General features: G+C 36.5%; 1 protein-coding gene across 1 annotated transcript; it reads left to right on the top strand.

Annotated features, from left to right (window-relative positions):
- The first annotated feature begins 547 nt into the window (after positions 1-547).
- slc9a6a (solute carrier family 9 member A6a) lies at positions 548-17817 on the top strand. Its single transcript, XM_051860049.1, has 16 exons — positions 548-948; positions 2456-2655; positions 3802-3879; positions 4005-4081; positions 4171-4283; positions 5669-5774; positions 7170-7311; positions 7513-7618; positions 7719-7807; positions 8711-8824; positions 9202-9313; positions 9907-10060; positions 10141-10171; positions 10263-10345; positions 12339-12444; positions 14435-17817. The coding sequence occupies exons 1-16, from the start codon at positions 672-674 to the stop codon at positions 14723-14725; spliced, it is 2079 nt and encodes a 692-aa protein (XP_051716009.1). The 5' UTR covers positions 548-671; the 3' UTR covers positions 14726-17817.
- The last annotated feature ends 1482 nt before the right edge of the window (positions 17818-19299 follow it).

Raw genomic sequence — 19299 nt, 5'->3', positions numbered from 1 at the left:
AAAAATATTCGTTACATGAACGAATAACAAATTGTTGTCTTCAAAGTATTCTAATCACATGTTATCTACTTAAAATCAACATTTGTTTCTCAATATAATATAAAACTACTGGTTTAAACACATTAGGTAAACATATTTAAATGTATTTATTTACTGCACTGTCACTACACTGTTGTACACACAATAAACTAGTAATGAGCAAAACAGTAGCTGAGGGTGTGCGGTTCGAATATAAATTTGGCTGTGACAAATGTATGACTGTCCTCCCCCAGTCCCCCTGTTTCTGACCGCTTAGAAAAATGTGGAATGAGATATGAGGGTTTTATACAAAAAAGTTGGAGTGCGTGGGCTGAACTTGTCATTGCAGGAATTTTTCATCATGAATGTAGCGTTTATATTATAATTTGCAATTCTAAACCATTTGAAATATGTATAGTTATATATATTTTTCGACAATGACGATGCAGAATAAAAGGAAACGACCCTTATGCGCAGCGTTTTCCCAATTTGAACTGCACGAACACATTGTTGGGTTTTCACGTGACGTCACATGCAGTGGGCGGGACGTCACTGGGAATCAGGAACAATCTACATGATTGTATTTGCTAATGCTCCTGCCTTAGGTTATAGTGCATTCATCTTATATCTTTCCACCTAAAAGAAATGCCAACATGGGCTCCACATGTGAAATGAACGCCGCGGTGAGTGTTTGGAGAAGACTGCCTCTGTTTGTTTTGGCGAGCTCCCTCTGCTTGTGCCTGAGCAGAGCTGAAGACAGTGCGATGGAGAACATCGTGACAGAGAAGAAAGCTGAGGAAAGCCACAGACAAGACAGTGCCGACCTGCTGATCTTTATCCTGCTCCTCACCCTGACAATCTTGACCATATGGTTGTTCAAACACCGCCGGTTCAGGTTTCTGCACGAGACTGGACTGGCTATGATATATGGTGAGAATAGGCGTGATAGCAGATCATTTGCCTCTTTGATCTGTGTAGTCGGCAGCATTTCTCCTGCGATAAAGTCTACAACAGCATAGGATCTGTTAAATTAAGTACGCCATGCATGATCATGACTGTTCAAAGGGCAGTGTGGGAGTTTTAGCACAGGGCCTGTAAGGTGTAGCTGTCCAGCAGGAGTTAATCTGCGTTCCCTTGCAAATGCTGGGAGGTTTAAAAACCAATGCAGCCAATTTAAAGCTTGTCACAAAATAGAAGCTTTTAAAAATTAAAGTTCTGGTCATCTGTAAAATGATTAGGGCTTCATGTTAAGAAAACACTTGTATAATTTTAAGGAGATTGGAAATCCTCTTGCCTGTGAAGCACATCTCAGTTGGGTTATTCAGAGGCTGAGGTAAACAAGTGTTATTTTAGGTTATATATATATATATATATATATATATATATATATATATATATATATATATATACTATTATCATTTTTATTAATATTTTGAATTTGATTTTATTTTTATATTGTGCATTTTTTTTTTTTACAATTTAGGTTTGATTTTATTTTTACTTCAGTTTTAGTTTTTATTTCCAGATGCTTCAACTAAAGCTTATATCAGTTTGCATTTTCAATTAAAGGTTTTTAATATTGAATAGTATTTTATTTTATATCTTAAAATATCTTATAAATATTTCTATTTTATTTGATTTTAGTTTTATTTCAGTTAAAGTGTTTTTAATAGTTTTACTTTTAGTATAAGTTAGCAAAATTAGCTCTCGTACACAAACAGATGAGCTTCAAAAAATCTAAAAAATCAGTTGTCCACAGACAGCATTTTTGCCTGTCATCGGTGTTGCTGGAAAAAGTCTAGGTAGGTTTTAATATTTGCCATAGAGCCATGAAAAACGGAATAATTTTAAAGCTGCTGTTTGTAACTTTTTTGTGTTTAAAATGTACAAAAAAATGAGCGAGTACATCATGAATCCATTTTCCGAACCATGTTTTTGTCTTATCCTGAATCACTATGGTACACCTATAATAAGTGTTTATGTTCAGACTATTTTAGACTGGTTCGGGTCGTACCACATTGCGGAGTAGCATAGTACCCGCGTGACTCGTCATAAGCTATGTTTCCATCCACCTATTTTTATGCGTATTTTGGGATATCGCATAAAAAAAAAAAATGCTGGATGGAAACGCCAAGATGCGCATAAAAAACTTATGCACTCAAATGAGTAGGATATATTTTTATGCGACACGAAAACATGCGCATAAACTGTGTTCACATATACCAGGCATTTGAATGCAAGATAACATGACAGCGTTTATTGTGTTTCATCTGCACGGTCTGAGGTGCATCTTTGGATGGAAACATAGTTATAGAGAAGTAGCTTCGGCTACAGTGTTCTTCCGCAAGAGTCATGCAGTTCTGTTTATTAACTGCTAGAGCGCCAAAAGTTACGGACTGCATCTTTAATAAAATGCAATGTTTCTGTCTCTCATCAGGGTTGCTTGTTGGTGTCGTCCTGCGTTATGCTATTCATGTGCCCAGCAACATGAACAATGTTACATTGAGCTGTAATGTCAATGCCAGTCCTGCCACACTGCTGATGAATGTCAGTGGTAAGTTTTATGAGTACACACTGAAAGGAGAGATCGGTGCCAATGAAGTCAATGACATTCAGGACAACGAGATGCTCCGCAAGGTAAAATATCACATCACAACAATCATACAGGAGCCGTTTGACCTACAACATAGATTCAGATGAATTTGAATCGAAAGCTTGACTTCAACCACAAATGCTCTGGGGAATTTATTTGAATATTACTCATACTTGCTTCTGTATTTTTAGATGGATTGCCTGTCTGTTTTGCTGAACTTATTTGTGTTTGCCCAGGCGCTTCAGGCAAATTCCTGATTTAACTTTGTACCAATAATTTAATTTTCTCACATATACTAATTCAGTTCCTGACAGACGTAATCTGTGGTTGGTTGGTCTCTGTTAGAACATGTCTCTCAGATGACAGATGCATGAAACAACTGCTTCTATATCAGTTAAAATATTAAGAATTGCATAATTTAGTTGTTGGAATATATGATAGTTACATTACATTTTTGAATTTTATGCGCATAGAAAGTCACATTATATTGAATTAATAAACCCTTGGTTTCAGTCAAACCACTAATAAGAGGAAATGGCTGTTGTTGTTTTTTTTAAAAAAATTTTTTAATATAACATTTAAAAATGATGCTTAAAGTATTTACACTAATGGTTTGAGGTCAATAAGATTTTTTTATTCAGCAAGGACACAATAAAATGATCAAAAGTGATAGTAAATACATTTATAATTTTACAAAAGATTTCTATTTTAAATAAATGCTTTCTATTCATCCAAAAATGAATGTATTGCGATTTTCACAAGAATATTAAGCAGCACAACTCTTTTCAATAATAAAAATAATATTGACAATAATAATTGATAATAATCAGAAATGTTTCTTGAGCATCAAATCATCATATTAGAATGATTTCTGAAGGATCATGTGACACTGAAGACTGGAGTAATGATGCTGAAAATTCAGCTTTGCCATCACAGGAATAAATTACATTTTAAAATATATATTTACATAAACAGTTCTTTTAAATTGTAATAATGTTTCACAATATTACTGTTTTACTGTATTTTTGATCAAATAAAGGCAGCCTTGGTGAACGTAAGAGACGTCTTTCAAAAACATTAAAAAAAATCTTACTGGCCTCAAACTTTGAACGATATTGTAATAAAAAAAATCTAATTTTATCATTGATGAATGAAATGCCTATATCTGTATCTTTCTAATTCTATTTCAGGTGACCTTTGACCCAGAGGTCTTCTTCAATATTCTCTTGCCCCCCATCATTTTTCATGCTGGATACAGTTTAAAACGAGTAAGGGCGTTTTTTTTATTTTTTTTATTTTTTTATTTATTAATACAGACAGATGTTATGTGCACAAGATGATGTAGTGTTCAGCGTAGACAAATCAAAGGCCATTATTCATGTCTGTTTTTCAGAGACATTTCTTCAGGAACTTGGGCTCCATTCTTGTCTATGCATTTGTGGGAACCGTGGTGTCTTGTTTTATCATTGGGTCAGTCTTTTTTCAGTACTTTTTTGTGTGATTGCTTCAGTGATGAGGGTGAGAACCAGTGTTCAGAGGTGTGCGGTTTTGTTTTTCAGGTTGTTAATGTATGGTTGCGTGACGCTGATGAAGCAAATTGGCCATCTGGGTGGTGACTTCTTCTTCACTGATTGCCTTTTCTTTGGTGCCATTGTCTCAGCCACTGACCCAGGTATTACAAGTCTCTGTAACAGTGCCTAAATGCAGTCATGGGTGTTCTGATTTGTATTAATCAAAAATTAGAGATGGGTTATTGTTTTTTTGCAAGCAGGATTAGAAAATAAGCCTTGCTGTAGCAGAATTCACCTGCACTATGCTATTTTTTGTTATGAAATTATTATAATTAAGTTACATATAAAAGTAATTTGATCTCAGAAATTGACCCTTTTCAAAGCTCGGCCCGCCTTGGTTACTGTTGCTCACTAATACAAACTGTACAGAACGTCCCAAAGGAATTCATGTGAGAATGCTATTAAAAGTGCAATTTTCAGTAAAATGTGCTCCTAAATTGAATAGATGATATTCTTACATTAAAGGGTTAGTTCACCTAAAAATGAAAATTCTGTCATTAATTTCTTAATCATGTCGTTCCAAACCCGTAAGACTTTCGTTCATCTTCACAACACAAATGAAATTAATATTTTTGATGCAATCTGAGAGAGATCTGAGATGAAATCTTTCTGTCCCTCCATAGACAGCTAGGCAACTACCACTTTGACGGTTCAAAAAATTTGTAAAGCCTAAATTCAATCTGTTCATCATATAAAGCAATCCAGTCTTTTCAGAAAATTTGGACTAAACCGCTCGATTAATATGGACTATTTTTATGATGTCTTTATGAACTTTTTTAAGCGTCAAAGTTTCAGATGTGAAGGCAGTCTATAGAGGGACAGAAAGCTCTCAGATTTCATCAAAAAGATCTTCATTTGTGTTCCGAATAAGAACGAAAGTCTTACAGGTTTGGAACGACATGAGGCTGAGTAGTTAAAGGGTTAGTTCACCAAAAAATGAAAATAATGTCATTTATTACTCACCCTCATGTCGTTCCACACCCGTAAGACCTTCGTTAATCTTCGGAACACAAATTAAGATATTTTTGTTGAAATCCGATGGCTCAGTGAGGCCTGCATAGCCAGCAATGACATTTCCTCTCTCAAGATCCATTAATGTACTAAAAACATATTTAAATCAGTTCATGTGAGTACAGTGGTTCAATATTAATATTATAAAGTGACGAGAATATTTTTGGTGCGCCATCGGATTTCAACAAAAATATCTTAATTTGTGTTCCGAAGATTAACGAAGGTCTTACAGGTGTGGAACGGCATGAGGGTGAGTAATAAATGACATTATTTTCATTTTTGGGTGAACTAACCTGTTATTATTTTATAATAACAATTTACTATCCATACACTCAAGACCTTCAAAAGAGATTGCATTAAAATAGAGAAAAAGCATGTCTGATGACAGCAACAGTTGCTAAAGCAGGATTGGTCAGTAGGCTGTTTAGGCTTAGTGAAAGATTGATTTGGCATTGATTTGTGTTTTGTTTTGTAGTAACAGTTCTGGCCATCTTCAATGAGCTGCACGTGGATTCTGACCTGTACGCTCTGCTGTTTGGAGAAAGTGTCCTGAATGATGCCGTCGCTGTCGTACTGTCCTCGTAAGTCCTCTACTTCCTATGATTATACACCGCTATGTATAAACAAACTGCTTTTGTTCGTTTATTCATTAATATTATGAATAACTTTTAGATATAACTGTTTTGGGTTTTTATAAACTCAATGCAGAACGAATAATTAACACTTTTTATTTAACATCCGATTTTTCCTCTGCTGGACCTTTCATCTGCTCCAGCATGCTGCTTTATTACGGGAGGCAAAGTGGGGCGGGGCGTCACAGCCCTGGAGGTGTGGCTTATGCAGAGGGCGGGAACCAGACACTGAGAACGCCCCTCAATGGGTGTGCCACACATGTAGAGCTTTGAGCCTGCCGAGTGCATTTTTAGTGTGTGCATTGGCTGGTCGTTACCAGAACATGCAGAGTGAATGACCCACAGATATGCTTCACACCAGCACCTGTAATGAACTCAACCCTCAAGGAAGTAGAATTCATCTTTACTTTGATTTTAACCGCCTGTAGAGGAATTTATGAAGTCCATCAGTTATGGATGGTGTGTAGATGAGGCAGAGCTGTGGGTATTTGCTGATTTGATGATAGCCCTTTGCTTCTTAGTTTGAAGTGATGCTGTGTTGCTCTAGAAAGTTTTCTTTTTTTCCTACCTATCCCCTGTACTAAAAATGTAGCATGTAAGTATGTCTTTTGGACATCGGATACATTTTAAAAGTCATTTAATGAGGATTCAAACCTTCCTTGTTCCAATGAATTAAAATAGCTTAATGTAACTGCTACTCTAACTTCTACCCTAATCCAAAGAAAAGCGTGTATATAGAATAAGCCTCAAAACCACTCTTCCACAGCTATAAGAGAAAAATATGGAAACAAACTAGTACTTTTCCAGATGGTGCGTATCACCTGCTGCTAAGCGTATATTAACTTTATTCTCAGTAAGGTTCCCAATCATTTCAGACCGGTTGTAACCTTTTATTGGCATGTTTCAGCAGCAATTATTTAATGATTTGGTTATGATTCAGTTAAAAACTACATTGAGCACAACAGAAGACTAGCCTGTGTCTTCGTAAACAAAAATATTCATTTCACATTTCTCATTCTAAGGATCAGAGATAGGTTGAAATACTAAAATTACACAGAAAGATTTTTGACATTATGTATGTACCTCAGGGAACAAAATAGATGATAGAAAATGTATTAAATGACCTCTTGAAGAAAACTGTACAGAGATTGGGAAATAAATTGAATATCTCTGATGAGGATGCTTATCTGATACCATTGAGTTCAGATGTTGCCAAAACTTTAGCACACTTTTCCAGCCCTGCTCATAATGCTAATATGATTTTTCAATAGCAAATGGATCTTTATCTTTAGATTTATGCAGGAATATTAGAATTACTTGAACGTATCTGTGTTCTTTTTCCAGGTCAATTGTAGCATATCAGCCTGAGGGAGACAACACTCACACGTTTGAAGCCATGGCCATGCTGAAGTCCTTTGGCATCTTCCTGGGGGTCTTCAGTGGTTCTTTTGCTCTTGGAGTGGCAACTGGAGTCGTAACTGCCTTGATATCCTTTACTGGTTGAGTTTTGTATGTCACTTTTTCTTTTTTGGTATGAACCATGGTGCTTATGATAAAGAGATGGGTTTGAATCTCATCTGCGTCATGTATTGATCTCATTCTTCTTCTCTTCATGTGATTATTAATGTAAAATAATGTATTTAGTGGTTTATTCATCTCAAAGTTACTTTCATTGACTCCCTTCCACGTTACTAAGTTCACTAAGCTTAGGGACTTGCCATTGCTGGAGACGGCACTGTTCTTCCTTATGTCCTGGAGCACATTCCTACTCGCCGAGGCATGTGGATTTACAGGTAAGCTTACGTTCCCCATGGAATCTTCTAGAAACTACCTAGAAACATATTGGATACTTGTATATTTGTCTGTTCCTGCTCATTCTGTTATGTTCCTCAGGTGTGGTGGCGGTTCTGTTCTGTGGAATGACACAGGCTCATTACACCTTTAACAACCTGTCTCCTGAATCTCAGGACAGGACGAAACAAGTAAGATTAAGTCACTTTTATTTTAGGCTGTCTCTCAGTCCACTCTCTAGTGTGTATGATGTACACTAACATTCAAAAGTTTGGGGTTTTTAAAAAATGTTTTTTAAAGAAGTCTCTTATGCTCACCAAGGCTGCATTTATTTCAAAATACAGTAAAAAAAATGTACTGTTGTGAAATATTATTACAGTTTTAAACTAATGTTTTCTATTTTAATAATTGTAATTATAATGTCATTTATTCCTGTGATGGCAAAGCTGAATTTTCAGCACCATTACTCCAGTCTTGATCTTGTCACATGATCCTTCAGAAATCATTACAATATGCAGATTTGGTGCTAAAGAAACATTTATTATTATCATCAATTTTGATCAATTTAATGTGTCCTTGCTGAATAAAAGTATTACTGACCCACAACTTTTTCACGGTACTGTATATCTTGATAACAAATTTGGGCACTAGTAAGGGCCTTGATCTAGTAAACACTGGGACATTGATTACTCTGTTACATGTGACATGATTATGCCATTGCACATTAAAACATAGCTGATATTTATCAAATAGATGCTTGTCCTGCATTGATTTTTCTTAAGCAAAATAATGCCATTAATAGATAATAATGGCATTTAGACTTTAAACAAATACAGTACAACAGGGTTCAAAGTTATTACAATATAAATATTAGTACAAAATTAGCAGAAAATGAATAAATTAACAAATACATACAATTATGTAGCTGTTTTTACAATGTAGCTAAACGGTAGCCACAAATCTTTTCTTTTTACCTTAGTAATGCTTTTACTCCAGAATTTGCTGAGACAGCTCTGCTGAACTGGTCTATGAAAAATGAAATGTATATAATATAACATCTCACTATGACTTCATTTCATTGTGCTTTCTTTCAGTTATTCGAGCTACTGAATTTCCTAGCTGAGAACTTCATATTTTCCTACATGGGCTTGACATTGTTTACCTTCCAGAACCACGTCTTCAACCCGATCTTCATAGTGTTTGCATTCGTATCCTAACACTTCAGCTTTGTGCCTAAGGAATAAATGAGCAGTGATATGATAGTCAAAACGCAAAACAAGTGGAAAATCTGATGGATCACTATTATTAAAAAGGCATGTGTGCTCATGTTGGATGGCAGTACTTTGCTTAATGTTATCAAGGAAGTGGCTGGCTGTTGTTGTTGAGTCATAAGTCCAGGGTGTTACAGCTCATTGTGTTTCCCAGAAATCAATGGCCCAGAACCACCTTTTCATTATCAGGCCCTTCAGAAAGACTGAGGAAGGGCAAAATGTCATGATTTTTATTAGGGTGTAGATGCTGTCAGTGCAGCATTAGCTCCATTTTTTTTATTTTTATAGCCACTCCTTGACACCTCTCCACCCAGCTGGCTGTGTTTCTGGGCAGAGCGGCGAACATCTACCCCCTCTCCTTCCTGTTGAACTTGGGCCGTAAAAACAAGATCAGCCCCAACTTCCAGCACATGATGATGTTTGCAGGTTTGTGTACAGATTTGCATCTGCAGCTGATTTCTGTGGTTAGCCAAGGAAGAATAACATGCCAAAACCAAAAGTCTCGTTGAGGTTAAATATTTGAGACTTTAAATTCTTGTTTGTTTGTTTGTTTTTTCAAATCCATTTATTTTTTTATATTCTGAACAGCAAAAAAAAAAGAAAAAAGAAACCAATTCCATATGAGGTTTGAAACTTATTGACATATTTTCAGTCATAATGGTCAGATTGGATTTCAGTTTTTCATTCTTTCATGCATTTTTCCCATTTACACTCACATGTGGCATTCACTGTGTACTGAACGAACAAGTAAACAAATTTTGGATACAGCATATGCACGAATGTGTAAACAGTAATTCATCTGACGCTTACGTTGTGTGATGAGGACGTGAGCAAAGGCACACTGACTCTCTTACATCTTCTATACTGATACTGATGTAGATTAACTGGGTATTGAGTTCACTAAACAAATGAATCTGATTTCATAACTTTCAAAATGATAGTCAGTCCTACACATCAGATTTGAAAAATTGGCCTGTGTGAACCAATTCTTGGTATTTTCTTGCCCCACTGTTCACCAGGTCTTCGTGGCGCCATGACTTTCGCCCTGTCAATCAGAGACACGGCCACATATGCACGGCAGATGATGTTCTCCACCACGCTGCTGGTGGTTTTCTTCACCGTTTGGATCTGCGGTGGAGGCACAACTCAGATGCTGTCCTGCCAGAAAATCCGGTCAGTTATAAATAACCTCATCTTTTTTGTTCTGTAAGTGTTTTATTACTTTTGCTGTAATACTGTTTTGTGTTTGACAGTGTTGGAGTGGACGCAGATCAGGAGAACACTGTAAGTGTTTTTGGTCTGCTGTAGAAAGACGTACAGTTTTATATCAGAGCAGAGCTGTTTATTGATGGTTTTCCTCCGTGTCCATCTGCAGATCGGCCCTGATGGAGTGGAGTGTAGGAGCACCAAACATGAGAGCGCCTGGCCCTTCAGGATCTGGTATAACTTTGATCACAAGTATCCTTTGCTGTTTAGTTCTCATTTATAACCTGCATAAAGAACATAAAATACACAGTTTCTCTCAAATTTCTCCGCACTGGACCTTCATTCTCTTGGTAATGAGGTTTCACAAATGAAAGCTGCCACTTCTATAGTTGATCCTATACCAACTTGTCTGTTTCAATCATGTTTTGCTTCCTTGTGTCCTGTTGTTTTTGAGTATAATAAATGACTCCCTGAGCACCGGTGTTGTGCCAGCAGCATTTCAAATTGCTGTTACAGCTCATTGAAGAATCACATGCCAAAACCAAAAGTCTTATTGAGGTTAAATAGGTTAGACTTTAAACTTTAATCCATTTAGTTGGTTTATAGTCTGAAAAGCAAAAAAAAAAAAAAAAAAAAATCCAAACCAATTCCATATGAGGTTTGAAACATATTGATGATTTTTGGAAATTATTTTCAGTCATAATGGTCAGATTTGGATTTCAGTTTTTCATTCTTTCATGCTTTTTTCTCCATTTACACACACATGTGGCATTCGCTGTGTACTGAATGAACAAGTGAACAAATTTTGAATACAGCACATGCATGAATGTGTAAACTAGGGATGCACCGATACCAATACCAGTTTTGGTATCGGGCCGATACCAAGCTCATGTACTTGTACTCGTAAAAATACCCCCGATACCAAAGACCGATACCTCACGTGACGTAACTGACAGAATTTCCCATGCACAGAGACACCGACAGCAGCAGCAGAAACAATGTCAGCCTCAGAGGTGTGGAAATACTTAAAAATTAATGATGACAACTCACACATTGCGAACTGCATGCTTTCAATCACAATTCGTTATCGATTAGTGAAGGCGGGATAGGCGGAATCGCGCTGAATGTTATGGCTTAAGTGGACGTAAACATTTGGGTGAAAACAGGATGTGTGTCAGTATCCATGGATTCGGTCTTAAAGGGACCGTAGCCTATATTTGTCTTTAATGTTAATAAAACAACAAAATATGTTAAATAAATGTATACATGGTAAATAAACCTACTGTATTTGAAAAACAAGTTTATTTAATTTGTATCTCTATAGTATTTGTTGTATTGTTTGTAAATTTCTTTTTATATAACAACAATTATATATATTGGTAATTACGCCCTCTGAAGGTTATTGGACGCTGAAATTTTTGTTCTTTAAGTTTGTGACAAGCACATCAAAATTATTACTTTTTTCATTAGAGTAATAATAAAGAAGCTGTCCTGCATTCATTAGTCTCACTATGTTGTGCTTGGAAAACTGCAACATCAAAAAAAAAAAAAAAAAAAAAAAAGAGAGAAATTAATAAATGTATAGGTATCGGTATCGGCGAGTACTAGAAAAAAGTATCAGTACTCGTACTCGGTCCTTAAAAAATGGTATCAGTGCATCCCTAGTGTAAACGGTAAAATAATGCATCTGATGCTTATGTTGTGTGATGAGTTCAGCACAGCAATGTTTAAAATGACCGCTGTAACCCCTGTATCAAAGATAACTTAACAATTTCCATCCCATTTCCAATCTTCACTTCCTTGTAAAAATCTTAGAGCAAATTGTTGCTTCTCAATTACACTCTCATCTTACTGTAAACAATCTCTTTGAGCCCTTTCAGTCTGGCTTCCGTAAAATCCATAGCACTGAAACAGCGTTAGTTAAGGTCACTTGTTAATTGCTTCAGACCCTAGCTGTCTTTCTAATTTGATCCTTCTTGATCTCAGCGACACTGTAGATTTTTCTTTTTTAATAACCAGTATAACACCAGAGACTGTCTTTGGTGTTTCTTATACTGCACTAAACTGGTTAAGTCCTATCTCTCGGATTGTAAGTAATTTGTTTACTATGGGTGGATGCAGGACTGAGATTGGTTTAGTGCAATCATGGTCCTGTTTACAGTGAGTTGCTTTGGATAAAAGTGTCTGATATGTGATTGTTAATGTTTTTATTCGAAAAGCCTTCCTTAACCCTGTTGACTTGTAGTTATCTGAAGCCCATTTTGACTCATAGTGGACCACCACTCACTGCCACACTTCCTACCTGCTGTGGCCCTCTGGCACGCTGCCTCACCAGCCCACAGGCGTATGAGGTTTGTACTTTACCTGCATGCTGTGGAATCATAATTATATGTAGCTCTGGTTCTTCCTCTTCTTTTTAGCTAGAATAGGTCTTGATTTGGGAGATAACACTGAAGAAACTTGTTGTTTGTGTCTGTGTACTACAGACATAAACAGACATGGCAACAGACTGAATCCGTGTTTAAGAGACGGACCCCTCAAAATCACTCTTAATTGCCATTTAATAGCCTGGAACAGCTGACACAAATGACCCCCTCTTAGAGCTGATTTATCCAATGAGGTGTGAACAGACAGTGAATTTGGATTGATACAGTCAACATAGACTTGAAAACTTTTGCTATTGCTCTGTTATTAGGATTATTATTATATTATTATTATTATAAAAATAATCATTATTATGTTGGCTGAGAGAGCTTAATGTGGTGCAACTGAAGAAAACCCATGCAAATTGAAAAAACACCAGAAAATTAAGAAAACATCTTCATCAGTTTGACAACACATGTGCTGCAAATGCTCACCATACAACCAAATACAGAAATGTGCTGCAAATTCTCAAAATGCAACCAAATACAAAATAATATACAGAAAAAATACTAAAAGCCTCTTTGAATTCATCACACAAATGCTTTTCCTTTGTATAACTTCCATACAAAACAAAAATTGTTAAATAAAAAATAGAAAATAACTCTACTATTCAACCTCACTAATTAAAGGCACAGTATGTAGAATTTTCGCCGCTAGAGGTCTCCTATTCCAAACAAAGACGTAGCTGGATGACGGCGAGTTTGAGCACGGAATCTTGGGAGATGTCGTTTTCACCTCACAGCCGGTGGAAAAGAATCGGGACAGGACTCGGGCAGGAATCATGTTCATGGATGAGATTACTAACGTTACTGTAGTATGAAGCAGAGCGGGGCCGAGTGCTGTGGGAGCTGAACGAGGCCGCTGGAGCTATTGATAATGAAAGACGAACGCAACATACGGCTTGACAGCAGCGGAACTTTTATTATGCCACAGTCACCGCTTCCTCTTCCGGTCGAGCGTATGAGGTAACACCGCTGTTTATCATATTAGATACATTTGAGTGTGTTGCTGCCAAGGGAACGCTGTGAGACACTTGTTGCACACTGCAGTAAGCTAGATTGATTTTAGAATATCATATTAATAAATGCTGGATGGCTTGTGCTGATAAATGGCATGCAGTTAAATACAAAAGTATTGTATGATGGAGAAAATACTGTATTAGGCCTACTGTTACTAAAAATAAAGCTGCATCTGATTATGCTATGTTAGCTACTTGACAAAATAGTGCGTTTTTTTTCTGGGGCATGGTAAAAGCATGGTATTCGCGGAAAAACAAGAACTAGATTTAAACAATAAGACTAAACGTGTTGAGCTATATAACAATAATTAGTTTTCTGTCTGTAAATGTAACCAAACAGTTGTTCGCTTGTCTAATAAAACATGTAATATATTAAAGCGTCTTTGGTGTTTCCATGGTTTCTGCAAAATAAAACTGGAAAAAGAAGGTAACGCGGGTATGATGTCACTGATTGGCGACGCCTACATATTGTGCCTTTTAACTACTCTCCTGAGCTCTGAGCTGCCTGGATATTTGTAACTGGTGATAATGATCCTCATTCAAGAGTCCACTCTTTATGAACCATATTTTATTGGTCTGCCATGGTTTTAATTCCTGGTGCAAATTGTTTTATTTGGCTGACCTGAAAGTTATGAAAAATTTTTATCAGAGATATTACATTACATATAAAAGATTATAAGGTAATAAACAAGATATATGATTAAATAACCTTTATGTAAGGTTTGTTCAAAGGTTTATAGGTCAGTAAGATTTTTATTATTTTTTTTTTTTTAAAGAAGTCTGTTAAGCTCACCAAGGCTGCATTTATTTGATCAAAAATGCAGTAACAGTATTGTGACTATTATTACAATTTAAAGTAAAGTTTTTCTATTTTCATCTACCATTGTGTTTTCTTTAAGAATGAGGGGCAGCTGAAAGACGACGACTCTGACCTGATCCTGAATGACGGTGACATCAATCTGACGTACGGTGACATCACCGTGAGCACAGATGCTACAGGTGCTCACACGAGCGGTACGACCGTCGGAGGAGTGGCCATGAACTCTGACGAGGCTCTGGATCGAGAGCTGGCATTCGGCGACCATGAGCTGGTGATCCGAGGCACCCGATTGGTCCTGCCCATGGATGATTCGGAGCCCCCGCTGCCTCTTGACTCCCGCCACCGGCACAAGTACGAAACGATGAGTTGAACGGGGCAATCGGTGACCGAACGAGTCTCTCTTCTCTCTATCATCTCTCATCCGGAGCGATCTCTCTCAGCACCTCTCCTGTCTCTGAAGTGGCTGGTTTGATGTCTCTACCTCATTCGTCCCTCTTTCTTTTACATCATCACAGAAATGTAAATTATTTATCCACTTCTCTTCTGCAAACCATTATGTTTTTTTTCTTTTTCTTTTTTGTTTTCAGTGACTCTTCCGCTAACCAGACCACTTAGCATCTTACATCACGGATTGGAAGCATGCTTTGGTTTCTCTAAGGTTATCATGACAACAGAATAAGCATACTTTTATTGTCTGTATAGCAAGGCGTAAAATTGCCGTGACCTGGCCTGCATGCTTATTTGTGTCCTCTCTTGACGTGTGAGCGCTTGTTTAGGAGATGTGAAAAGAGTCCGTGGCACATTCCCGTGGGTCTGAAGCTTTTTACTGCCTTCTCTTGTTGTGACAGTCTGACAGAGGCGTGCTGACCGGTGGCTCTGCGTTTGCTGTGCAGTTACAATCAAGTGCCTGTTGAATGTAGTTTTCCCCCTTAGAGCAAAATGACACTCTTTGTTGTCCACTAGAGGGAGGCCTTGTATTTTCATACGGTTTTGTTTGTGCGGGCGGACACCATTCACTCAGAGTAACTTATGATTGGCTGTGGAGACATGTTTGGATCTTATATTGTGACCTTTGACTGTGAATCTATGGAGGTTTTTTACGCCTTGTTGTTCGTGTTATTGTTCCGCCCAGTCAGAAGATAGAGAGCCATTCATGTAGTGCAATTTCTTTTCTTTTTTTTTCTTTTTTTTTTTGATGTTGTTGTAACATTTTTCTAAGGCAACTAATTGCATATAGCTTTAAGATATTATTTTTCCTTCTTTTTTATGTAGTTAAAAATGTTTAATGAACAAATGTCATGTTTACCTAAGAATATTTTGACATATAATACATTGGTATTACCCAAAATATAATAATAATACAAAAATATTGCCCATAACGTTTGTAGTTGGGCCGTCTAGCATAATGCATTAAGAACTTGGGCGATCAGTTTAAGGGAGAAAAAAAAAAAAAAAAAAAAAAAAAAAGGAAATGGCAGAGGGATTTAAGCCTTTTTCTTTTTTCCCTAATTTTTGCATGACTTGTTATGTGGAGAAGCATAACGCTCCAAGTTTCTTCCCAAAGTTGTTTTTGTGTGTTTATGTTTTCTAACAAATAGAAACTGCTTTATATATCTTGATCAGTGTAGAGCGTCGCACCGGCACTGTTGTGACTTTTACATCGGTTGAAATTAGAGTAATTCTGTAGCTCTTCGGATTTTAGATTCATTTTAAAAGGGCTGAATGGATAAAAGAAGTTTTAATGTTCACACCTATAGAAAGAAAAAATGTACGAGGCATCAAGTTTTGTCTAATAATTTCAGGCTTGACAACGTGACCAATTGACAGGCATCTGAAAACATGTTTGGATTTGTATGCAGTTATGATCGCAGTGAAATCAATCTGCGTTAATGGTATTATAGTAAGATCTTTACATTTAGACCTGCATCCCAATTTGCATACTTTCCATCATCCCAAATAGTATGTGAGTGAGGATTAGAATTAGTGCAAAAACTAACTTCTTACATCTTGCAGAATTAATAAGATGTTTAGCTTTTTTGTTGTTGTTGTTTAATCTGACAGATAAGGAGCTGCAAAACTTATGTTTAAGTGTATTCCACTTAAATTATACACTAATTCTGTTCAGAAGTTTACATGCCCTTGATTCGTCATATTGTTTGTTGCCTCATAGATCAACAGTGATAGATATACTTAAATCTGATGGATATACTTAAATTCTGCAAAGGGGTATATAAACTGAAAATAATTAATTTTTAGGTTATGAATTGAATACTTGAATGCAAAAGCAAAGGGTACATTAGGGGGTCTGTGGTATTAACGCAAATTTCATGGTGTCCAAAAACTGTTGTACTGTTTTACTACATACTTCATAATGTACTTTCCCATCATCAGTGAAGTATATACATCAGGAGTGCAGTAGAAGTATGTAAACTGGGATGCTGCTATGATGATGCAGGAAGGCATGACCCAACATGATCAGAAAATGAAGGAACAGATCTTTTGTAAAATTCAGTCTTTGTGTTTGTAATTTCTCTTTTGTTTTCTGGCAGTTAGTGGACTGTGTAGAAACCGCCGTTGTTTGGATGAGGGCCAGGGTGGCATCATTAACTGTGGAGCAGGAAGTGTTGATAAGGCACCGCCCTGCCAACAATGTCTGTGTGCTGGAAAGTTGTACACGTTCTGGAACGAGAGGATGACGGCTGGTCATGACAGTGGCACTGCACAGATATCTCCTGCTGTGCAGGATCATGTAATGAGAGGCCACAGTATTGTAATAACAGTGTGTGTGTGTGTGTGTGTGTATGTTTGAATAGATGCGGTAGAGTTAAGCATTATTAGCAGATTTGCACTTTTAATTTTTAATTTGCATTAAAAGAGATATCTGAGAAATGCCTATTACAACTTTATATTGTTTGTCAGAGCATCATAAGATGAGCAAATGAACTCCAATACAGATCATGTCACTGCTTTTTGTCCTTTGAATAAGAAATCCAGACATCCTGGTTAATTCTTCTTTTGGGGAAAAAAATGATGTCAAGAAAAAAAAAGTGTTCAGTATCTGTAAGCAGCAGCAGGATTTCTTAAATGTTTATATTTGTAGTACTGGAGAATAAAGCTCGTTCCATTCAGACAGCAAATGAACTTATATGTGAATCTATGAAGTTGGAGTGTTAATAAATGGTACAGATGCATTAGTTTCTCATCCAAACAATGAGATCTTCAGTTTAAGAGTGGACAGAACTGTGCATCCCAGCTAGTCTAAAGTAGCAGAAGCAAGTTGAATGGGCTTTAATGATGGTAAATGTGCTGTTTGTTCTGGTACGTAGCTGTGTGTTAGTCACACTATGTGCAGCTCTAACTCTGTTTTGCAGGTACTGACTGTTTACATCTGTGTAAATATTCTCATCTGTTCATGTGTGTGCAATGGTCAATAAACTGAAGCCTGTGCTTTCAATTAAATGATCATGTATAATGTATGACTGTTTTTTCTTTTTCTTTTTTTACTATTACCATATTCCTTGACTATATTCACAAACTCTGACATTTCAAAACTGAAACACTGCTAAAACTCTTCTTTGGCGTTGACATCATTCCTAAAACAGCTGTTTGGAAGCTGTGTAAATGAAATATGTCTGATACAACGGGGCTTATGGTCCCTGGTTAAAAGGCCCTTTTGATTTATTTTCTTCTACAACACTAAATAGCAACAAGCACCATCACAAAAACTTTCTATATATCTATATAGAACATTTTCCTTAAATTTCCTTTTAGCATGTACCATTTACTTTAATGTCTGTTGACTTATCATAATAGACCCAGAACAGCTCTCACTTGTTCTGAGAAGAGGAGAGGTCAGTGTGAAGAAAGATCAGGTAACATGTTCCTTATATGGTCAGAACTCTTAACAAGAGCACATCCTCACTGGAATCACATCCAGTCCAACATTTACATCATAGTCTGACAACAATGCAGAAGAAAGTGATTTGTGTCAGTTTATAGAGGAAAACACAGCAACACTTTCACCAGTCACATTGTAATGAATCAGGCATGCTTAGCAACATCTCAGAACTAAAGACTATTTTTTTTTAGTAGATTCAACTAATTTCTGTTTCATTAAATGATATGTTATATCTTAAATTTTTGGTTCATGGCCTTTATTTCAGTGTCATTGAGATCATCTGCTGCACTGGATAACTGTCTTTTCTGTTTTATGTGACAGATTTTGGTCATCACTGATATAAAGGAGATCTGTACAGGTGAAACTCACACAATGATGAAATGATATTGGAAATATGGCCTGTTTTGAGGCCTGTCACTATCAGTACTTTATTTTCTCAGACAATCAACAGCAGATACAAATATTATGACACAGTAAAGTGACAGTAAAGAAACAACAGTTTCACTATTTAAATTGAGGCATGTCTGTTAATTCAGGGACTACACTCTTAAAGTTTTTTTTATTAGTATCTATGGTTCCATGAAGAACCTTTACCATCACTGGGACCTTTCCATTGCACAAAAGGTTCTTTCTAGTGGAAACAGTTTCTTTAGATTTTTAAAATGGTCTTCACTCTAAGTGTGATAATACACGGGGCAACTTTTTGAGCAATGTTGCTGAGTGATGTTGCTTGGGAACTTTCCCATTGAGAATGGCAACAAATTTCCATCTGGATACTTTAGATCGAAATCCGTTGCCCATTCTCATTTTTTCTTGTTTGAGAAGCCGTTTCACTCAGATATATGGCACAATAGGTAAGAAAAGACTGACAACTTTGTTTCATGCCGACTTTAACGTCTTAGCTAAGCTGTTGAACATATACTCCGTTATTGCACAGGAAAAAAAAAGATGCTGTTTATTGTCTTAAAAACACAGTTCAGCCTTTAAATGAATGTAATTATGTAGTTGACTGAATGTATTACAGTGTGGTTTTATTAGCCTATTTA

This window comes from Ctenopharyngodon idella, chromosome 14 (genome assembly GCF_019924925.1).
Source record: "Ctenopharyngodon idella isolate HZGC_01 chromosome 14, HZGC01, whole genome shotgun sequence".
NCBI lineage: Eukaryota > Metazoa > Chordata > Actinopteri > Cypriniformes > Xenocyprididae > Ctenopharyngodon > Ctenopharyngodon idella.
The sequence above is the reverse complement of the archived record's forward strand: the minus strand, read 5'-3'. Positions and strand labels throughout refer to the sequence as shown.